Source organism: Gigantopelta aegis, chromosome 9 (genome assembly GCF_016097555.1).
Source record: "Gigantopelta aegis isolate Gae_Host chromosome 9, Gae_host_genome, whole genome shotgun sequence".
NCBI classification, from domain to species: Eukaryota; Metazoa; Mollusca; class Gastropoda; order Neomphalida; family Peltospiridae; genus Gigantopelta; species Gigantopelta aegis.
The window spans coordinates 72,064,100-72,085,149 of record NC_054707.1 but is presented as its reverse complement, the minus strand read 5'-3'; the positions used below and the strand labels follow the sequence as shown (position 1 = coordinate 72,085,149).

At 33.9% G+C, this 21,050-nt stretch overlaps 1 protein-coding gene across 1 annotated transcript; it reads right to left on the bottom strand.

Annotated features, from left to right (window-relative positions):
• Positions 1–10,446: 10,446 nt before the first annotated feature.
• On the bottom strand, positions 10,447–20,922 carry LOC121382325 (TBC1 domain family member 7-like). The gene is made up of 6 exons (XM_041511907.1): positions 20,612–20,922; positions 19,316–19,500; positions 15,430–15,570; positions 13,825–13,976; positions 13,230–13,359; positions 10,447–10,885 (listed from the first exon to the last, which is right to left on the bottom strand). Exons 1-6 carry the CDS (start codon positions 20,796–20,798, stop codon positions 10,766–10,768), a joined length of 915 nt encoding a protein of 304 aa, XP_041367841.1. The 5' UTR covers positions 20,799–20,922; the 3' UTR covers positions 10,447–10,765.
• Between the last annotated feature and the right edge of the window lie 128 nt (positions 20,923–21,050).

Here is a 21,050-nt window from a genome sequence, read left to right as displayed (position 1 = left end):
AACCTGTTTTATATTTTACAACGTCGTAGTGACTTTTTATGTATACAATAGTGAAAAAAGTTTGTTTTTGTTTAACGACACCACTAGAGCACATCGATTTATTAATGATCGGCTACTGGATGTCAAACATTTTTTAATTTTGACATTAGTAGCAAGGGTTTTTTTCATTGATTTGTTTTTATTGAAAACATATTTTATTGCATATATATATATATATATATATATATATATATATATATATATATGCAATAAAATATGTTGTTATATATATATATATATATATATATATATATATATATACACACACACACACACACGGACTGGGAACAAGTTATCCAACTTACGAGTGATCTTTTATATGCACCATCCCACAGATAGGATAGCACATACCACGACTTTTGATGTGCAATTCGTGGTGCATTGGCTGAAGTAGTACAATGGGTCCACATACTACACAAAAGTGTTAACATTATTACTTTAATTGTACATGTATACTTGTATTATTTAACTATACTGTCTCTCATAATTCCATAAGTAATGGCTTATGTATTTTAATGTTTGTTTTATTTTGTATGTGTGATGTACATGTATAAAGCGACACGTTAATAAATTACCTACATGTCTCTCTTTCTGTGTGTCTATATATACTCGCGAAAAAAAGTTCTTATGTACCAAGTAATTGCATATAGAATATAATTTAATTGAAATCTGGTCATAAAAAGTCCAGTAAATGAACGTGTAACCACTCTCTTCGATATTCCAGCGGTGTCCTGTCTGCACGAGCTATTCATGCTTTGTGATCAAGTTGCATTACTAGCATTTTTGGTCACGTGCTCCTGTTTGACGTCATTTTTCTTATTATTGAACTCTAAAACTATTGTATGGATTCTCATCACTAAGAAAAATATTTGTGTTGGTATCACGTCTACAGTGTGATGCCACGCCTCCAAGAAAATTAGCTTCTACGAACGATGGGTATAACTGAGGTTAGAATGGCACAAATGTCGTTGCTAGTCATTTTGGTGTCCATTGGTGTGTTTATCAGAAAACTATGCAGTGTGTGCGGAGATGTTCTAATCAGTTTAGGGATACTAGGGATATTTCATGTTTAGGGAGTCGACACGTGACGTCACGTTAACAAATCGTCAATTGAAGCGGGTACACATACGGAATCATTTGGAAATGACAATCCCAATACATCCCTGTGTTAAGGCCAATCAGTGGAAGAACTGTACACAACCGAGTAGGTGATGACAGTACATCAATACGTTGTTCTGTTACATCGTCACCGACGGCGCACCAAGCATTGTGTAGACCGCACTTCAGATTCAGAAGACAGGAGAGGATCACTGTATTTTTAACAGATAAATAGTACATCTATGTAAAACATAATATTTGTAAATTTTAAAAATATATGTCTCACTGAAATGTTAATGATGTACAGGGCATTTTTTTTTCTGTGAGTATATAATTTAATAATTTAAAGAAAAGAAACCTTTTAAAAAAAAACACCCCACAAAAACATTCGGCCTACATCCAGATATTAAAAAAAAAAAAAAAAATCACAAAGTATTTTTAATTTCATTTCAGCCTACTTTCGTGCTTATATCCAATTAAAGTTCAAACACGTTGTCCTTGGCACACACCTCACGGTGGAGCAGCGTGGGCTTAGGTAGTAAATCTTAGGGCAAAGATGAATTTTACTTGCAGAATGCAGAATATTGCATTTCAGGATATCTACTTTTCAAACTTTTACAGGGAAGAACATCCCCGAAGCCTCTAGAAACTGCTTTGCGCTTTCGATCTCAGTCAGCCCCCCCCCCCCCCCACACACACACACCCACCCCCACCCCCAAAAGGTATATTTGCTTCCATGTGCTTGATAGGGACCATGGCTCTCACAAAACAAATACAGTTGATCTTTAATCACCACCCACTCTCACCCCCAAAGTATAACCGTGCCTACGTTCAGTGATTTTTTGTTGTTGTTAAACGTTTGTTGCAAAATATTTTGATTGGTTCCCGACGTTGTCATTAATTTTAAAAACGTAGCATAAAAACCGTCTGGATTTACCACAGTATAATTTCCTTGACGACGAGACATAACTTAACTGTCTCTACGTCTCTACGCAGGAAACATCGCACCATTGGGTAATGAGTTATTACCCGACCACAGTTGCACCCGAAACCACCAGTGCATTCATAGTGAAACCAGGATTGTTTAAAGATAATGGGAGCGGGGAGGAAGAAGAGGGGGTTCGCATACCGAGGGTACACATTAATTACCTACGTGTAGGAGAATACATTGCAGCCTTTCCTATCAGGAGGTTGATACGGGTTAGCGAAGAATTAGTAACATGACAAAGCGATATTTGTATAGATGAGGAAAAACTAACTGTGTTTACGAAATATAATTTATAGTTAAAGTTTGTTTTGTTTAACGACACCACTAGAGCACATTAATTTATAAATCAATTAATTAATTAATCAAAGCTATTGAATGTCAAACATTTAGCAATTCTGACATGTAGTCTGAGAGAGGAAATCCGCTACTGTAATTGTTCCATTAGTAGCAAGGGATCTTTTATATGCACTTTCCCAAGCAGGAAAGCACATACCACGGTGATGCATCAATTGAAATTAACGATACCGAAACTGACTCCTGTAACATACTAACTGTGTAAGCGTAAATAAGCTTTAGTAAAAAATATGGTTACAATCTATTAAATCTGTTTTTTGACGTGTTAAATAGCACTACAATCGCACGTGACCGTTAACTACCATTTATGTTTTAACTGTGTATATTTGTGTGGGTTGTTTTTAAGTATCCAATTTGCAACTCAACACAACTCAAACAAATAAAACTTTCTTCTTCGTCGTACGTTCAAAAGAAACAAAACCAAAACAGAAGGAAACAAAACCCAGAAAAAATCACACACAAAACATTTTATTATTTTAATAATAATAATAATAACCCCTCCCATCCCCACCTCACTTACCCCCCCCCCCCCCCCAATAATAATAATAATAAAAAATAAAAACCCTAACAAAAAAGAATAAACAGAAGTCAGCTCGCCATACCCACCTTTAAAAAAGAGAAAGAACAAAGATGGCTTGATTCATTTCATTTCAACTTATTCTTCGTGTTTAGCACGCTTTTCTGGAAACACACGTCAGCTATCTGGGCTGTATATCCAGGACAATGGTCAGTTGTTTGTGAGAACGAGAGACGGACAGACAGACAGACATAAAGACAGACAGACAGATAAAAAGAGCATTTATTAACGTCTCACCGTATGTACTTGACACATTTACAAACTAAAACAAACATAAAATACATACGCCATTCCTTATGGAATTATGAGAGACAGTATAGTTAAATAATACAAGTATGTACAATTAAAATAACAGTAATAACACTAGTGTGTATATAGTCTCTACAACGCAAATGCAAGGTTAGGTTCTGATATTAAAACACATAACTTTTCTAAATGAGGTAACAACATAAAACATTTTACAACATAACTGAGCGTGTTGGAACAAATTAAAACGAAGATCCTCATACAACGTACAGTTTATAAAAAAGTCATTTCATCCTCAACAGATTCGGGCACGGCGGAGCAGCTCTAATAATTCTGCATCAAACATATTATTGGAAGTAAATCTTAAAGAGACATTCCTGAGTTTGCTGCATTGTGAGATGTTTCCGACTAATAAAATATTTCTACGATTAAACTTACATATTAAAAAATATTTTATCGTTTAGAATATCAGTGTCTGTATATTCAATGTGTTTTTGGTCGTCTTAAAAAATGTAAGAAGCCCAAACTGGATTTTGTCTTCAAATAATTTCGTACGTACGAAAAAAAAATTTTTTAGGAAATGAAATAAAGTTTAACCTAGTACAAATATTAGATCGATCAGAAACACATTTAATGTACAGCCACTAATATTTTATGCAGAAAAATATATTTGATATGTAATTACAGTCGTTGAAAAGTCTCTGTTAGTCAGTAACATCTTAAAAATTGCAGCAAACTCAGGAATGTCCCTTTAAGGCAGAGATGAATTTTACTTGTGGAATGCACGAAATTGCATTTTAGGACATTAATTTTCAAATTTTTTACGGATGATCATATCCCTAAAACCCCTTAGAAACTTTGCTTTGCGCCCTCGACCTGTCGTTAAAACTCGCTCGGGGTGGCAACCGGTACCGGGCTGCAAACCCAGTAGCTACCAGACTTATGTCACATGGTTTAACTACGACACTACCGAGGCCGGTCAATGGCCTTATCCTCTACCTCCTATTTCAATGAACTTTACTGTGTGTGCGTGAGTGAGTGCGCAGGTAAGCAAACAGGCAATCTAGGATATTACTCAAATCTATATTTTCAACTTTTTCTGCTCCATACAGGAAGTCAAATGTAGTTTACTACGTGCAAGGGCAACTTCATGATCGTTTTAGCTATTTCGAGGTTTTTTCTTGGTTCTTTCAAATGCTCACAAGTAATTAATAGTAGCCAGGGAATATTCAGTGCATGACATCATGTCAAAAGAGTCAGTGTATATATATATATTTAGACATTCGTGTTGGGGAATACCACGTTAAGACGGGGACCAAAGTCCATGTAGTGAGAAGTCTTTTCTTTTCTTTTTTTGTTTCCTGCAGTTATCTTTAGGCTGTCAAGACATACTACTATTTACTAAAGTACTTAGACCAAAAACACTTCGAATGTACTAAAATTGATAATCTAAACCATAAAATCTAAGTAAATTATGATTTCAGTTATCAAAAACTGCTATAATAGTAACCAGTTGCTGGTCAACTTAACACAAAATAAAGCTTCATATAAAACATACCATGCCAATGATAAACAAAAAAACCTGATGCTAGCATATGTACTAAGAACATAGTAATTTGCTACATGTCGTGGTACACTTCAGAAGTGCATGTTCTAAGCCTAACCATAGTATATTACAACGAAATGCATTTAAAAAGAAAAAGAAAAACAAAGAAAAAATGAAACTATGGGGGAAAAAAAAGATTCACATGTATTTGTTTAACAGCCGAAAACACTGTTGACTAATTTAGTAAAAGTGAACTTCATAACCTCTGCTCATCTGGGTCTGGTTTGGGCATACTTATGTATTATGGCAATTAGAAACGTCTGATGACACCGTCACTCCTATTATCTTGTTAATGTTTGAATAACCCCTTCTTATTTTAAAGTATAGACACCCAATAGCCGATGTGTATTTTCGTGCTGGGGTGTCGTTAAACATTCATTCATTCATTTGTCGAGGCGGGACGTAGCCCGATGCGCGGTCGGTCTGGGATCGATCCCTGTCGATGGGCCCATTGGTCTATTTCTCGTTCCAGCCTGTGCACCATGACTGGTATATCAAAGGGATCTTTTATATGCACTATCCCATAGACAGGATAGCACATACCACGGCCTTTGGTGTACCAGTCGTGGTGCACTGGGTGGAGCGAGAAATATTGTTACAATAAAGTCACAACAATGAGAAATACGATGTAGTAAATATTTTCTCTATTCTTAGAAAGTTCAGTTAGTTATCATGTGTTTACCCATGACATTTATTTTATTTTTCGTTGATGCTGCCGACGTTTAAACGTTATATTTAACGCGAGTAACTAATGCTTATGTTGATACTTATATGAGCTTAAAGCGAAACTAAGAACGAAACAAATACTTTGGATGATCAAAATTATCCATGTGTGACGTACTTCCGTAATGTGATGTTGAACTACTGCGCAGTCTGATTAACGAAATATATTTAAAAAAATTATCAATTTCTGCTTCACGCTTTGAGCCAATATCTTTAGTAAGGTTTTCACCACAAGTTTCAAAATTAGGAAGTGAAAGCTCAGTATAATATTGGTTCAAATATCCTGGGGGTATATATTTTTTGCTTTATAAATATGCTGATTCCGTCCGTGACGTTTTGATTTATTTGGCAAATTAACGCTCACATTTTTTTCCTTCTTTTTTAAGTTTCCATGTGCATACATGTAGGCCTACCTAAAATATCAGTTAATAATGATATTGCTTAAAAATTATGCTAAAAACAAAATACTTTTTGTAGATCAAAAGCGTCCATCCGTGGAGGAGATGTTAATTAATCTCTTACTATAAAACAATTCTCAAAATTGTAAATTTCATCTGTGTATATATACACTGAGAGGGCGGGATTTAGCTCAGTCGGTTGAGTGCTCGCTTGAGAAGTTTGCGTCGCAGGATCGAACCACTTCGGTGGATCTATTCACCTGACTGGGTTTTGTTTCTCGTTCCAACCACAACTGGACAAAAGCCGTGGTATGTGCTTTCCTGTCTGTGGGAAGTGCATATAAAAGATCCCTTGCTGCATTAGGAAACATGTAGTGGGTTCCACTGATGACTATGTGTTAGAATAACCAAATGTTTGACATCCAGTAGCCGAAGATTAATTAATCAATGAGCTCCAGTGGTGTCGTTAAACAAAACACTTTACTTTGTACATTGAGACAAGACATTCAGTAATCACAAATTTAGAATGTGAAAGCTCAGTAAATTATTACCTCAAACATCTTGGAGCTTTTTTAAAACACACACCCACACACACACACACACACACACACATATGTCAATTTATTTTTAAAAGTTAGTCACTGAATGTCCGTCTCACTGAATGTCCGTCTGTGACATCACAACAATTTTAAATATGACCCACATATTATTTTTATTAATTCCAGTAAAAATAACCTATATATGTCTACTATAGGTATCAGGGTGATTCATAACAAAAGAAATATTACAAAACAGGCATCAAGCATTTTTAAAACAATACATTTCAATAATAAAACGTAACACATTTAAATTATTTTAAACCAAAGTTACATGTACTCTTAACAAAACAATAAAATGATAAGTAAAATGTGAAATGAAAGAACTAAAAAATATGGACCGAATTTACAAAGCCTTTTTTTTCGTCTTACACAATGTAACTACAGTGAAACCCATCAAAACCGGACACTCGATAAACCAAGAATTTCGTAAAACCAGATGTTTTTTCATAGTCCCTTTTTAAATGTCAATAAGAATAAATCTACCTAAACCAGATACCTCTTAAAACTAGACGTTTCAGCTGGTCCTATGGGTATTCAGTTTAAAGGGGTTTCACAGTATGTACATTTACAATGCTTAAAACATGCATTTAAGAAAAGACGAGATTCATAAATTCGTCTCTTACGATCTCTTGTCAACATAAATCTGCACCAAGTAATGCATAAAATGAAAACTAAAACAACTGTACATCATAAATAAACCAGATTCTGCCAGAATAATGGTCTTGGAAGATTATTTTTATCGCCCACTTTCACAAAACATCGTAAGCCTAATTTTGCATGTAAACATAAATCTACGAATAAAACACAATTCTTATTACTATTAATAGCACAGCAAACATAGCTTGAAATACACATACATATATTTAATTTTCTTTTGTCCTTAAAAAGCTTGATCTTTCGTAATAATGCAGTTTTGTGTGTGAAATAGATGCCAGCTACATGTACACATACGACCGGTATAACGGTTAGTCGCAGATGTAAACTTACAATGCTTTGTAAAATTGGCTTCAGAGTATTACTTTGTTGATAATAGGGAGGGATGTTTTCTGTGCCACCATATGAATGAATTAGGCTACCAAAACTAGTAGCCCATTTGGCTGCTCTGTCACTAGACAACCAACTCAGAAATCCTTGTTTATTACTGCCTATTACATTAAATTTCAATGCATAAAGGTAGAGATTAAAAATGAACTAAAAATGAATAAATAACAATTTCTACAAAAAGCTGTTTCACTAAAACTGCAATCTTGCCTCCATATTTCATAACTTTTTAATCTACTGATCAAAACAGATACAAGTACAGCTTTAAAGAAAAAATTAAAAATAAAAACCAACAAAAAACCCTCACATGTTCATTATTGACAGCTATAATCATTGGCTTGGTGTAACATACAAATCGTATTGCCATCTTTTATGCATGTATGCTATACAAAGCAACAATTCAGAAAGCATCCTACTTTTAGTGTGTCGTTAGGCAAACAGTATAGTTTTGTGTGCACTTGATTAGAGATAACAATCACAATTGTTTTAAAATTTTAAAACAGTTTGGTACTTCTATGGGTAAAATATTAACTTTGATGATCTATTCTAAATGCTAAATATTCAGAACATACTCCAGATTGTAGTTTCATTGAGGCTTTTACATTTCAGTGTCTAAACTACAATAACCATACAATAACTATATTTAATTCAATATACAAACTGCATGAAATTAAGAGTCTTTAATGTTTCAGCTAATTTCAGTATAATTTATAAAACTGATCGAACATATACCCGAGTCATCAAAAGTGAAGGTCCTGCTAGGTTATCAACCTTCTACATCAACCTTTATTTTGGAATGGATGCATCAAACATACCTTAGACACGGGCGTAGGAAAGTGCCAAAATGTGTGGACACACACACACACACACACACACAGATATATATATAAATATATATATATATAAATATATATATATATATATATATATATATATATATATATATATATATATATATATAAAAATACATGTACATGTATAAATATTTAAAAAAACCCCATCTCTGCTGCTAAAAAAGTATGGGGGGCACATGCGCCCTCTTGCTCCCCTCTCTTCTTACGCCAGTGTTAAACATAAACAGAAAGGACCAATTTTTAAAACAAATTTAAATACAAGAAGTAAAGTGAAACCCGTTTAAACCAGACCCTGAACAAACCGGAACACTGTCAAAACCGGCCAAGTTTCACAGTTCCATTTTCTAACTTCTATACTGTGACCCTCTAAACAGCGGATCCTGTCTAAATCTGATAAATATCAGGTCCCCGGCATGATCCGGTTTGAAGAGGTTTCACTGTACAACAAACACTTAATACCATCAGGTCTTATGGTCAACATTATTCAAATATCCACAAGCCAGCCTTTCCCCATCAGTGTTTTACACCAAACATGTATGTCTGGTTTCAGTTGATGTTCAGTCTATATTCATTACCAATAGAAATACCTGTAGAATGAGACGCTATATATCTTCATTTATTTTCAGTGGAAATAAAAGAGGGAAGGAGAGAACTGTTTTATTTAACGACACACTCAACATATTTTTATTTATGGTTATATGGAGTCGGACATATGGTTAAGGACCACACAGATATTGAAGGAGGAAACCCGCTGTCGCCACTTCATGGGCTACTTTCTCGATTAGCAGCAAGGGATCTTTAGACAGGATAGCACATATCACAGCCTTTGATATACCAGTCGTGGTGCACAGGCTGGACAAGTAAAATAATTTAGTTTAAAAAAATTATATATCAAAACATTTAATAAGTTTCTTATTCTATGAAAATGTTTAATTAAACAAGAATTCTGCAGAATTAAATGTCATGCTACCATAAACGTATTCGGTATTGCTAATAGTTGCACTCATAGGTGTTCATCGAAATGCATGTTTAAAAATAATAAATAATTGAACTATAAAAATGCTTTTAAAATTTTAATTTAATAAATTTGATTGTGTTAACATGCATTGAGATGAACATAAAACAAGTTTCAGCGATATACCTAGACTTGTAGTTTGTGAGAAATGGAACTAAATGTGAAACTTTAACATTGAGCTAAACGGAAATGTTGATACCGTTCCCACTATCAGAAAAGTAATATCTATATATCACTTTTATACTTCATAAAGGAGAGACACAAAACCAAAATAGAACAACTTTTAGTTCAAAAAGAAAACAATAGTCAAAATTATACCCCTCAAAAGTATCTCCATATTATTAAGGGGAGACAATTCTTCTGGAAAAACAAAATCAGAGTTTGTTTTCAAAGCCCATTCCTAAATAAATACAGGCAAACATATCTTTAAAATTCATGATGATACACATTGATGTTACAGAGACATCATAAAAAATTTAAGATTTTCTACATTATAACTTAACAACATATAATTTACCAATGTTTTTATAAACACAGTAAAACCTGGAGTTAGTATGTTTTTTATCCCCTGAGAAAGTTTAAAGTTTCTATATGAAACATTGAAATTTTAAGATAGTTTTTAAGACATATTCAATATATTTTAAAACCTAGATTAGTTTTTTTTCCAGTTTACTGTTTTATGAAATTATAAAGAGTATACAGTGAAACCTCTCAAGACCGGACCCTCTGTAAACTGGAATTCCTCAAAACCGGACGTTTTACAGAGTACCTTTTTAAAAACCAGTACAGAACTTAACCTCTATAAACTATATATATAGATATTAAACAATTTAACATTATTTTCATGTACATATATATATTAAACAATTTAACATTATTTTCATGTACAGTGTAAACTCTCAAAACCGGATCCTCTGTAAACTGGAATTCCCCCAAAACTGGACATTTTCCACTGTCCTTTTTTTAAAATCAGTACAGAACTTAAATTCTCTAAACTGGATACCTCTTAAAACCAGACATTTTACTTGGTACTGTGGGTGTCAGCCTTACAGATGTTTCACTGTATTAGCAATACTGTTCTCGTATACAGACATCTTGAATATTCTTCTTTATTTTATTTCCCCCCATTGAAAACAACAGTATAAGAATGAAGATGCCATTTTTAGTTGTCAGTTGAAAGACATATCAGGGAATCTAAAGTGCAAGTTACTCTCAGACTGATAATTATTATGTCGGTAATTTATCAAAATTTGGTGAATCTGATTTGGTTTGAACAAGATGTCCGCCATGTTTCTGCCACAGGTCTATAGCCTCGCTCACAAGTCTGTCTCCACAATCATCGGGAATCTACAATAAACACACATACTAGTTTATTAAAACCCCTGTGTACATATAGTTGTTATTTTCGATACAGTGCCTTGAAATTTGTTTCTCTTTCTTTAACAGACATTGAAAAAATATTTAAAACTATACTGACATCCAAAAGAAATATATATATATATATATATAAAATGCAATTTCAAGCCTTGTAAATATATATATATATACAGTAAAGTACTTTTAGAATGAACATGCTTCTTATAACAAACTACCAGTTAGAACGAACTGACATGTGAAACTCACTATACAGTCACTGTAATTAGCGTTAAATAATCAGATATTTTGTTTTGAAGGTAGGTAACACAAATATTATGAAATACTGAACAGTATTCGGTAGATGCGCAATAATGACAGACACGATAACACTGTTTTTCCAAAGGAAAGTTGATGTAGCTATGCCTGTTTCATTCGACTGCCGACATCACAACAGCCCTGCAGGCTATGAGACCAACGCTCACTAAGCAGATAAAATAAGCAACTTTGTTTCAAAACGTGACTGACTGAACACTCATTTGATTCAACATGCTGTATTTATTTGCATATTTTGCTTCTATTGGTGATAATAAATAAAATATTTAAAAAAACCCACCCCACTAATTCTTGTGTTTATGGTCTTTAAATTAGAAAAATCCAAAATGGTCGACTTCCTGAATGAAAACGGCTAACTTCTGTAAATGTTTACAACGAACTACTGCTATAACGAACTGATGGTCCTGGTCCCTTGCAGTTAGTTATATATATATATATAAAACAGTATGATTTGATATCAAAGTATCATGACGTTCAACATCTAATCGTCAAATATATGTAACGGGGACTAAATATTTGGCCGTTTGTATATAAATAACATATTTTATCTATTACTATTAATATTTATTTAGGATTCAATTTATTTTATTATAGGATATTCTCAATCTGCGTTGAGAATATCGTATTGGTGCATTAGACAAAGCCTTTTATGGTTGTTTCTCGCCATACTGGCTAGGGACGAGCCATTGGTTGATTCTATCCAATGGTTATGTGTATTTGGTGTCACGTGATCTTGAGTCAGGTCCGTGCAGCGCTGAGTGTAGATAGTGACACAACACGTTACATACTTACGACTTGCAGTTGCCTTTTCCTTTTCCTGAGCCTTTCGTTATCTTCAGACTTCCTTTTGGCACTTACAGGTTTGACTAATATGCATGTATTAATTGTTATAATGTTTATCTCATTATTTTAGATATATGTAAATGTAATACATAATGTGGAAAAGTGTTTAAACGTCCATAATTAATGCTAGGTAAATACGTTTTAAATATTGAATTCACTAAAACACACTAAACGAATAAATATATATATGGACGAGTTAACTTTATAAACAGTAATAAAGTAAAGGTGTTGGATATATACTATTAAACGTATAAATATAGATAGAGGCGCAAGTTAATTGTATAAACAGAATTAGTGATTAGTGTTGGATGAGATGTCTAATTGCTGTAGTTTTATTATCCATTTGAGTGGTAGCTTATATTTTACCCATTTATTCACAGGATGAAGCTCAGTACATGTAATAGTGTTATCATCCTATACGGTTCATCGCCCACAGCGAAGGTGTGTAGTAGTAGTAGTATTGTCTATTTCTTTATTACATGCAATTCTTGCAGCGAAGGTGTTTCACATGCGTCTTGACCAACGTACGTGACTTGTTTCACCTGCGCTGTAATCGAGTATTTTATGTATATATATATATATATTGTTTTAAATCGATTGTTCCAGTTTGTATTCTGTAATGGTCTTTATTTTAATGTTTGTCATACAAACCCGAACGTTATTGTTTTATATTGACAGCATTTGAAATGGGTAAGTTGTTTGTTTTGTAATCGAGTAACATTGGCAATAATGTTGCCAAGTCTTTACTGCTTTGTGGTATTTTTTTGTTTGTATAACCGCATTTAATTATCTTAAATGCATGTACTTATTTTGATTGTTTTTGGCATTAATGTCGCCGAAACGTATGTATAATTTTGAAGGAAAGTATTATGCCAGTAACTTGGCATAATTGTGTGATAATGGTTTAAATGAGTATATATATTGCTATGTAACGACATTTGTAATTTATTTTTATGATTAAGTCGAGGTTGTTAATTATTGTTATTATCAGTGTATTTATCGTTTGTAATTATTTTTACAGAACCACGCGTATGGTGTGATCGAGAGAATAAACCCTCGAACCCTTCCCAGCCTTGTTGTGTTTCTTTTGGGGAAATACTTTCGAGTAGGCTACATATATTAAAGATTTCATAATAAATAATGATTAAAGTAAACTCACATTTTTCAAATATGCAAGCATTTCTTCTGAACTGTGCATACTAAGAAGAGGTCGTCTAAAGGTCAGGAAGATTGCCACGGCAACAAATGCCAAGAAAACACAAGATCCTCCAATGACTTTGTCCCATATTCTACAGGTAAAAACAATCCATGTAATGATTAAATATATATTCATTTTTGTTCATCTTTTAAAACAATTGCTGAAAAATATTTAAAACCAATAGTCAAAGAAGTTTACTGTGCATGGAATGTCTATATTAGACAGTTCAGTGTAACCCATAAAACCACTGATACCTCAAGTAAAAGCTTTTTTTTTTTTAAATATAGTAACGTGTTTCAACGTGATATAACCCCAAAGTATTCATATAATGTGAATGCAAATAATAGCTGCAAATAAACAAACATAGTCTGATGCTGGTATAATTCCAACAAGTAACAACTCATTTTAGTGCAAAATATAAAATGAAAACGGCTTAAAAATACACACATAACCCGGCCCCCAAATATATATATAAAAAATAAATTGAGGAAATAACCCAGTGTATGTCTAGATCCCCTTTAACTTCAATGCAAAACAAATGTTGGTTTATGTGTACCTTTCAAATGATGTATCAGGTAGGACTCCAGTGAAACAGCAACTAAACCAGTCAATCAAAGGGAGACAACTTATAACATTGTGTTGTTGTAAATGATTGTACAGCTTCTGGTCAGAATCTTCTTTCTTTAAACATTGTAATGTCTTTGCTTGCTGAAAAAAAGGAAAACAAAAAAGTCCTTAACTCTCAGCTCTTCTAATATTTTACAGCAAAGCAGAAGCAACTAAAATTTAACACTGCCCTGTCTTAGTAAAAACTTTTTAAGGATTTTGTTTAACAACACCACTAGAGAACATTAATTTATTTATCATCGGCTATTGGATGTCAAACATATATATGGTAATTCCGACAGTCTTGGAGAGGAAACCCGCTACATTCTTTCATTACTAGCAAGGGATCTTTTATGTGCACCATGCCCACAGTCAGGATAGCACATACCATAGTTTATTATCCACATAGTTCAAGATACATGTATTCTGGGAAATATAATCAGTATGACCCACGTGTGTCATAATGATTTCACATGCACCACGAATGACGTAATTTTGTGAAGCAACATCATAACGTAATGTGGCTTCATCAGTGTAAACGCTTATAAAAAATGACATCATTTCAGAAAATGACGTGGTTTCGCCATCTCATTTTAGTTATGTTTCAAACTTTTTGACATGGTCCTAGCTTGTTATTCATAAACATATTTTGGATAATGTGGATAATAAAGAAATTATTATACTCACGTGTGAATGGTACCGATTTTACGAAACTCATGTCGAAATTCATGTATTAGGCCTATACTCGCTCTCACTTGGGTAATACAATAATCCTGACACTCGGTTCGTAAAATCAGTACGACACACAAGCTCGTATAATAATCTCTATTTCTGATATACATGTGCCAGTTGTGGTGCCCAGTATAAGTAATTTGTAGCTTAAATAAATGAAAATTAGCTGTAATTTGTATAAACCAAATCAAAATACACAATCATCATTTTATGTTTAATTTGGACTTCTAAATGAGACAGCTGTATTGTAGATTTTTTGTTTGTTTCATTTGTCACCACTATAGCACATTGAATAATTAACCATCATATTAGATGTCAATTTTTTTGTAATTTTGACACAGTCATCACAGGAAACCCACTACATCTTTCCTAATGCAGAAAGGGGTCTTTTATATGCACTTTCCCACAGACATGAAAGCACATACCACAGCCTTTGACCAGTTGTGGTGCACTGGTTGAAATGAGAAAAAACACAATCAGTTGAATGGATCCACCGAGGTAGTTCGATCCTGAGACGCAGGCACCTCAAGTAAGCACTCAACCGATTGAGCTAAATCTCGGCCCCATAGTATGGTTGAATGATAACAGAAATAAATAAACACAAGTCAATAAATGTCTATATTGAAAAAGAAGTACAGGTACTATGAACAGAGCTATATGAAATATACCATTCCTGTTATATATATACAATGTTACATACAAGTATAGAACCTTCCACCTCTTAATATGCTAATTCCTTCCTACATCAGGATTCTCTTAGCTATAAATAATCATGTTGGTAAAAGTGTATCAACATGCATGGTTTTTATCAAAGGATAGTTACCAGATGTAAGAACGTATCCCTATACTTCCAAAACTGTCGATAAAATCTGGATGTGATCCAGTAACGGTCAACGTCTCCATCCACTATGCTGCATACACCATGTGCCATAGCCAAGAATGATCGATAGCTTGGGTCAGTTTGCTGCAAAAAATATATCTAATTCAAAAACAAAAGAAAAAAACATGACATAGATGTACATACAGGTAAACATCTTGAATGCCATATTTGTAGGATATTACACAAGCTCCCAATTCATATCAAACTGATGTCATGCAGGCCTCTGAACACTGCAAGAGTGATAGTTTCATTCATGCATCGTTCTTGTTAGTATAGTTTGCATAACCCATTTTTTTTTTTCGTGCGTTGAATTTATGACATCATTTACATGTAAAAACAAAATAGGTCACCTGACTTTATTTTTGCATAACCCAGAGGCCTGTCATGGGTAAAATAATGTTCACTTGTCATAACATTGAGCATAAACTTGATGATACGAAATGATAGTGATCTTATTATTAAGTTTACTTTGTAATTGTTATTATCAAAGGGTCATTCCATGTCAAATCACCCAATGGGTTAAACCCTACCCTCTCCAATTTCAATGAAATTTGTTATATAAGGTTATTGTGGCAAAAAACCCTGAAATTTTGTCAAAAAAGGGCGTGGCCACCCTTTTTTAAATTGCCATAACTCGGCAACCAATGGTCCAATTTTGACAAATGAGGTATCATTGGAAAGGGGGAATTACAAGGAATCCAAATCTGGCATTATTCCTGACATTTGGTTACTTTTGGGCTGATGACTTTTTTACCTATATTTTGACCTTGAAATTGACCTTGTGGGACACGTGATTTTGAGATGACCTTTGATTAAAATTATAGCCCAACATGTTATCTACAACATATAAAAAAATTGGAGGTGGAAAATGTTTCATTAGTCAGCAATTTCAGATTTAAATATGTTTACCTGCTGTTGTTCTATGCTCTCTGTATAGACTGCATGCATTTCACTATTAAATGTATATGCGTCAACACTGTAAATGTCATGAATGTTAATGATACAATATAGTGTGGCAACCAGGCAACCAATTGATTACGGAAAATAGAATCTATAAATCACTACTGGTAGTTTCCTTCATCTTTTGTTAATTTTATATATTATTGTATTTCTGTTTATTTGAGGAGTCTGACTACTTGATTGAAGTCCACAAGCTTTCTAGTCTTTAACTATCCATGTTGAACAGACTTTAGAAATTCTGACGAGATAATTTTGGCAGATACTGTAATTCCTGGATGAAGATGATGTCAAGGATGGGGTGTTTATAACACAAAGCATATCCCTTTCTGGAATCCAACACCTGTCTGCTTTTGACGGCCAGTGGAACTGCCTTGAAGGTCCATGAGGGTGCATGAACTTGACGTTATAGTCTCCAAATTCCTCTGAAACCTCATCCACCAAACCAATCCAAGGAAGACCATCATAGAGGCTGCAGACAAAGTTCTGTGCCTTTATTTCTAGTAGAATTTGTGAATCGTCATTACCATCATCGAAATTGCTAGTATCTTGAATTTGTACCAATTCGGGTGGATTGGATTGTAAACTCAGCTTGAAAACCTGCATTGTAGACTGATAATGGGACAAAACGATGGTACTGCAGGGTTTTGTTTAACGACACCACTAGTGCTCATTGATTTATTAATCATTGGCTATTGGACGTCAAACATTTTGTAATTTTTACATATAGTCTTAGAGAGGAAACCCGTTACGTTTTTCAATTAGTAGCAATTGATCTTTTATATGCACCATCCCAGAGACAGGATAGCACATACCATGGCCTTTGATATACCAGTTGTAGTGCACTGGATGGAGCAAAACATAGCCCACTGACAGGGATCATTCCCAGACTGTCAGCGCACCAAGCGAGTGCTTTACCACAGGGCTACATACCGCCCCTGCCATCTATTTAACTATGTACAATGAAATAGCATTTGTTTGGCATTTTAAAAAAGTTCCATATATATGACTTTTCTGCCATTTATTGCTGAATTGTGACAATTCCATTTTTTTTTATATTCTTTATCCATAAAAAAAAATTGTTTTACCCTTCATTATTTATACATGTACTAAATTGTAGGCCTATCACTAAGTGCTATAAGTAACTTTTTTCAGTTGGATTCTCTGCTGCTTAAGGTACAGGCCTATGCTTGAAACCTTAGAAAATAAAGTGTCAAATCGTGAATAAATAAATTATTATTTAGCAATCTTACCATAATGACATGCTCAATGACATGATGTAGACTCAAAATTTTACAGTACAAACATTCTTCACTTCATCAATAAGGATGTAAATGTACACACACAAGTGTGCCAGTAGGCCTACAGACCACAGATAGTAATTAATCTTAAAAATAATTATCAATACTAATTACATATATAAGTAATAAGGATCAATTAGTTCTTTTGTTTGTCAGTTACCTACTGGAGATTTTCTGATACTTACATCTTAATAGATCTTGGAAATGGAGGGAAATCCAAGATCTAATGGATAAACATAAATTTCTTCGATTTTAGATACTCATGCAGCATGCTCTGAATTGGGGTTGGGGGGCTGCAGTTTCCTCCACATGGGGTCCAAAGTCCATTCAAGGGACCATAACTTCCTTTCAATGTAGTCCCCATGGTAATATAGTTTAGCCTGTTCTAAACAATATGAGTTGTTGGCACAAGATATTTTTTATAATTAGGCAATATTTCAAAAAATTAATCTTAAATCTGTTGGATGCTGGACTATATTGTTAGAACATTCATGACATGTACAGTGTTGATGCATGTACATTTAATAGTGCTTAAATACATGTGCAGTCTATACACAGAGCATAGAACAACAGCAGGTAAACATATTTCAATTTGAAATTGCTGACTAATGAAACATTTTCCACCTCCAATTTTTTTATATGTTGTAGATAACATGTTGGGCTATAATTTTAATCAAAGGTGATCTCAAGGTCACGTGTCCCACAAGGTCAATTTCAAGGTCAAAATATAGGTCAAACGGTCATCACCCCAAAAGTAACCCAAATATCAGGAATAATGCCAGATTTGGATTCCTTGTAATTCCCCCTTTCCAATGATACCTCATTTGTCAAAATTGGACCATTGGCCATAACTCAGAAATCGTTGGTCCGATTGAGCTGAAACTTGGAATTTCAGGGTTTTTTGCCACAATAACTCTATATACCAAATTTCATTGAAATTGGGGAGGGTAGGGTTTAAATTTCCTTTTTTGGGGGGGGGGGGGGATTTGACACGGAATGACCCCAAAACAGGTTTCAAAACAGTACTGATCAATGTAACTGTATAGATTAGTTTTAACAATATTGCATAAATTATTCAGAGTAATAGTTTCTGGCATGAATCCTTTTGTAGACTGTTTTCCTGACACAGGTCTCAAGAAAAAATCAATCATTCTTACATCGATCTGGTAAACAAAGATTGATTTTCTCAAAACAAGTGTCAGAAAAACCATATATAAAAGAACGAATGCCAGAAATATTTTCTAGTTCAACCAGTCTTTTAGTATAATTATTATAAAATTCACTGCATTTTATTTTTGTACCATGACGTCACAACCCTACTCACATTGGATATATATTATGTCACTAGAAGCAATGCATGCACTTTTGATTATGGAATAACGTAATGAACAAGTAGCAATGGCCATCTATCGTCTAAACGATGACACAAATTAACCAATGAAAAGGGTGCATTACCGTCTAAGGGTCGTGTGCTAGACATATTTTCTAGTATAGCTTTCTGGCACCTTTCTACAGGTTGACTGAACTAGAACCATCAGACAGACTGTAAGGATAATTTAATTTGCAAGTACCAGATCTTTGTCTTCGAATGGGAGGATGCCTTTTTCAAGCAAGTGCATTTTCAGCAACACTTCTTCCAGTGGAGTTTGTTTAGAAATTCTCCTCATTAACATCAGCCCTCTGTGACAGTCGTCAAACTGTTGTGTTCTCTGCTTCATCACAAAGTCATGTGATGGCTGATTTGCTGGTAGAATTCCTGTAGTTACAATGAAAACTTTATTTTTACAAGCAATATCCACAGTTTACATTTTATACACTGGCAGGGCTTCTAGATTATGGTAGCTCCACTCCCTTGGCTAGTGATATTCAATGTTGGGCTAGTAAATAACTAGTATTACCATGCCCGACGGCTAGTGAATAAAAGGTTGTCTATTTTGTAAATTTACCTCCCCAATCTTAGTGTTTTTAAGCTCTATCTCCCTCTTTAGATGACATATATGATTATTACTATTAGTAAAATTGTATTTACTTTAAAGTAAAGTAGGGCTAGTAGATTTTTAATCATGGCTAGTAAATTTTTAAAATTACTGATCCCATGGATAGTGGATTTTATAAAAATTCTAGAAGCCCTGCACTGGTCCTGGTTAGATGCAGGTTAACTTTTTAAAAATCAAACTAATTAGTAAAGGTTTAAACTATTTTATTTTAAAAGAAGAGCAAATAAAAAATACTTTTTCAGCAATAACATAAGCTAAATGTTTTTAATGACTTTGCCAACTATTTAAAAATATACTGCATAATTATATACCAAAAACTAAAATGGTGTTTTATTTTTTTTAAGTCCAGACTATTACTCACTTCACAAACTTAGATTATGATTGTTCAGTGGGTATGTGTATATTCATTTCATAGCATGAAAGGTATTGAAAGATGCCAGTAACCAGAGGGACCATTTATATAATTTAATTTTTAACTAAGGTGGGAGGGATAATACACAATCTTTAAAGTTTGGGATGGGGTGGGTGGTGGGGTGGTGGAGACAGTGAGGAGTAGAACAACCATTTATCTCTAATGTTACACAGCAGGATTAGCTAATTAGTTCAGAGACATTAATTTACAGTGTTTCCTTTTTATCATTTTTGGTATTTGGATGAGGCTAATTTCACATTTCTAAACTCAAATATAGCTCAAGGTGTATCATGACGAATCTTGAACAGCACCTAGTTCAGGCAGATGGAGCAAAACAATTTTCGCAAGACTGGTTTGTGTGCTTAAAGTAAACCAAATGGCCTCGTTTGCTGAACTGGGGGCAGGTGTAGTCCCATACTTATTCTGCAATAAATAGTGTTACTTGTCAGTCTTCTTACCAAGAAGAATTTTCCATAAGTAGAGCCTATACATTGCTGGCACTGGAAAACGAAGACAAAATATTCTTAGTTTTTCTACATCTAAAGGTTGTTCTTTTAAGAGAATTTCAATCGATTTTTTTTCTTCAACACCAAGAAACCCAAACTTTTCATAGTAGCAAGTACGAAAATTCCTTTCTTCTGTCATAACGTACACGTAAAAAATATTAACTGTGACTAAAAAAAAATCATTTACAACCACACATCTAAATAAAAGCTCTAAAGTAGTTTGTATGAGCCATTAGGCCTAATTTACTGTGATAAATTAAAAACTGCTATTACTAGCAGATGACAAGAGCAAGTACCCGTTAACTGGTTAACATGGCATGTTAGACCACACGACGTTTAAAGGGAAAGCGCAACTCGTTGGAGAACACTGGTGTAACCGTTATATATTACC

Excerpts from the sequence above, each read along its gene's own strand:
- LOC121382325 (XM_041511907.1), bottom strand. The coding sequence starts at position 20,798 with ATGACAGAAGAAAGGAATTTTCGTACTTGCTACTATGAAAAGTTTGGG. Across the intron at positions 19,501-20,611 it reads CTTATGGAAAATTCTTCTTG|GAATTCTACCAGCAAATCAG; the intron begins GTAAGAAGACTG and ends TTGTAACTACAG. Across the intron at positions 13,977-15,429 it reads GGGATACGTTCTTACATCTG|CAAGCAAAGACATTACAATG; the intron begins GTAACTATCCTT and ends CCTTTTTTTCAG.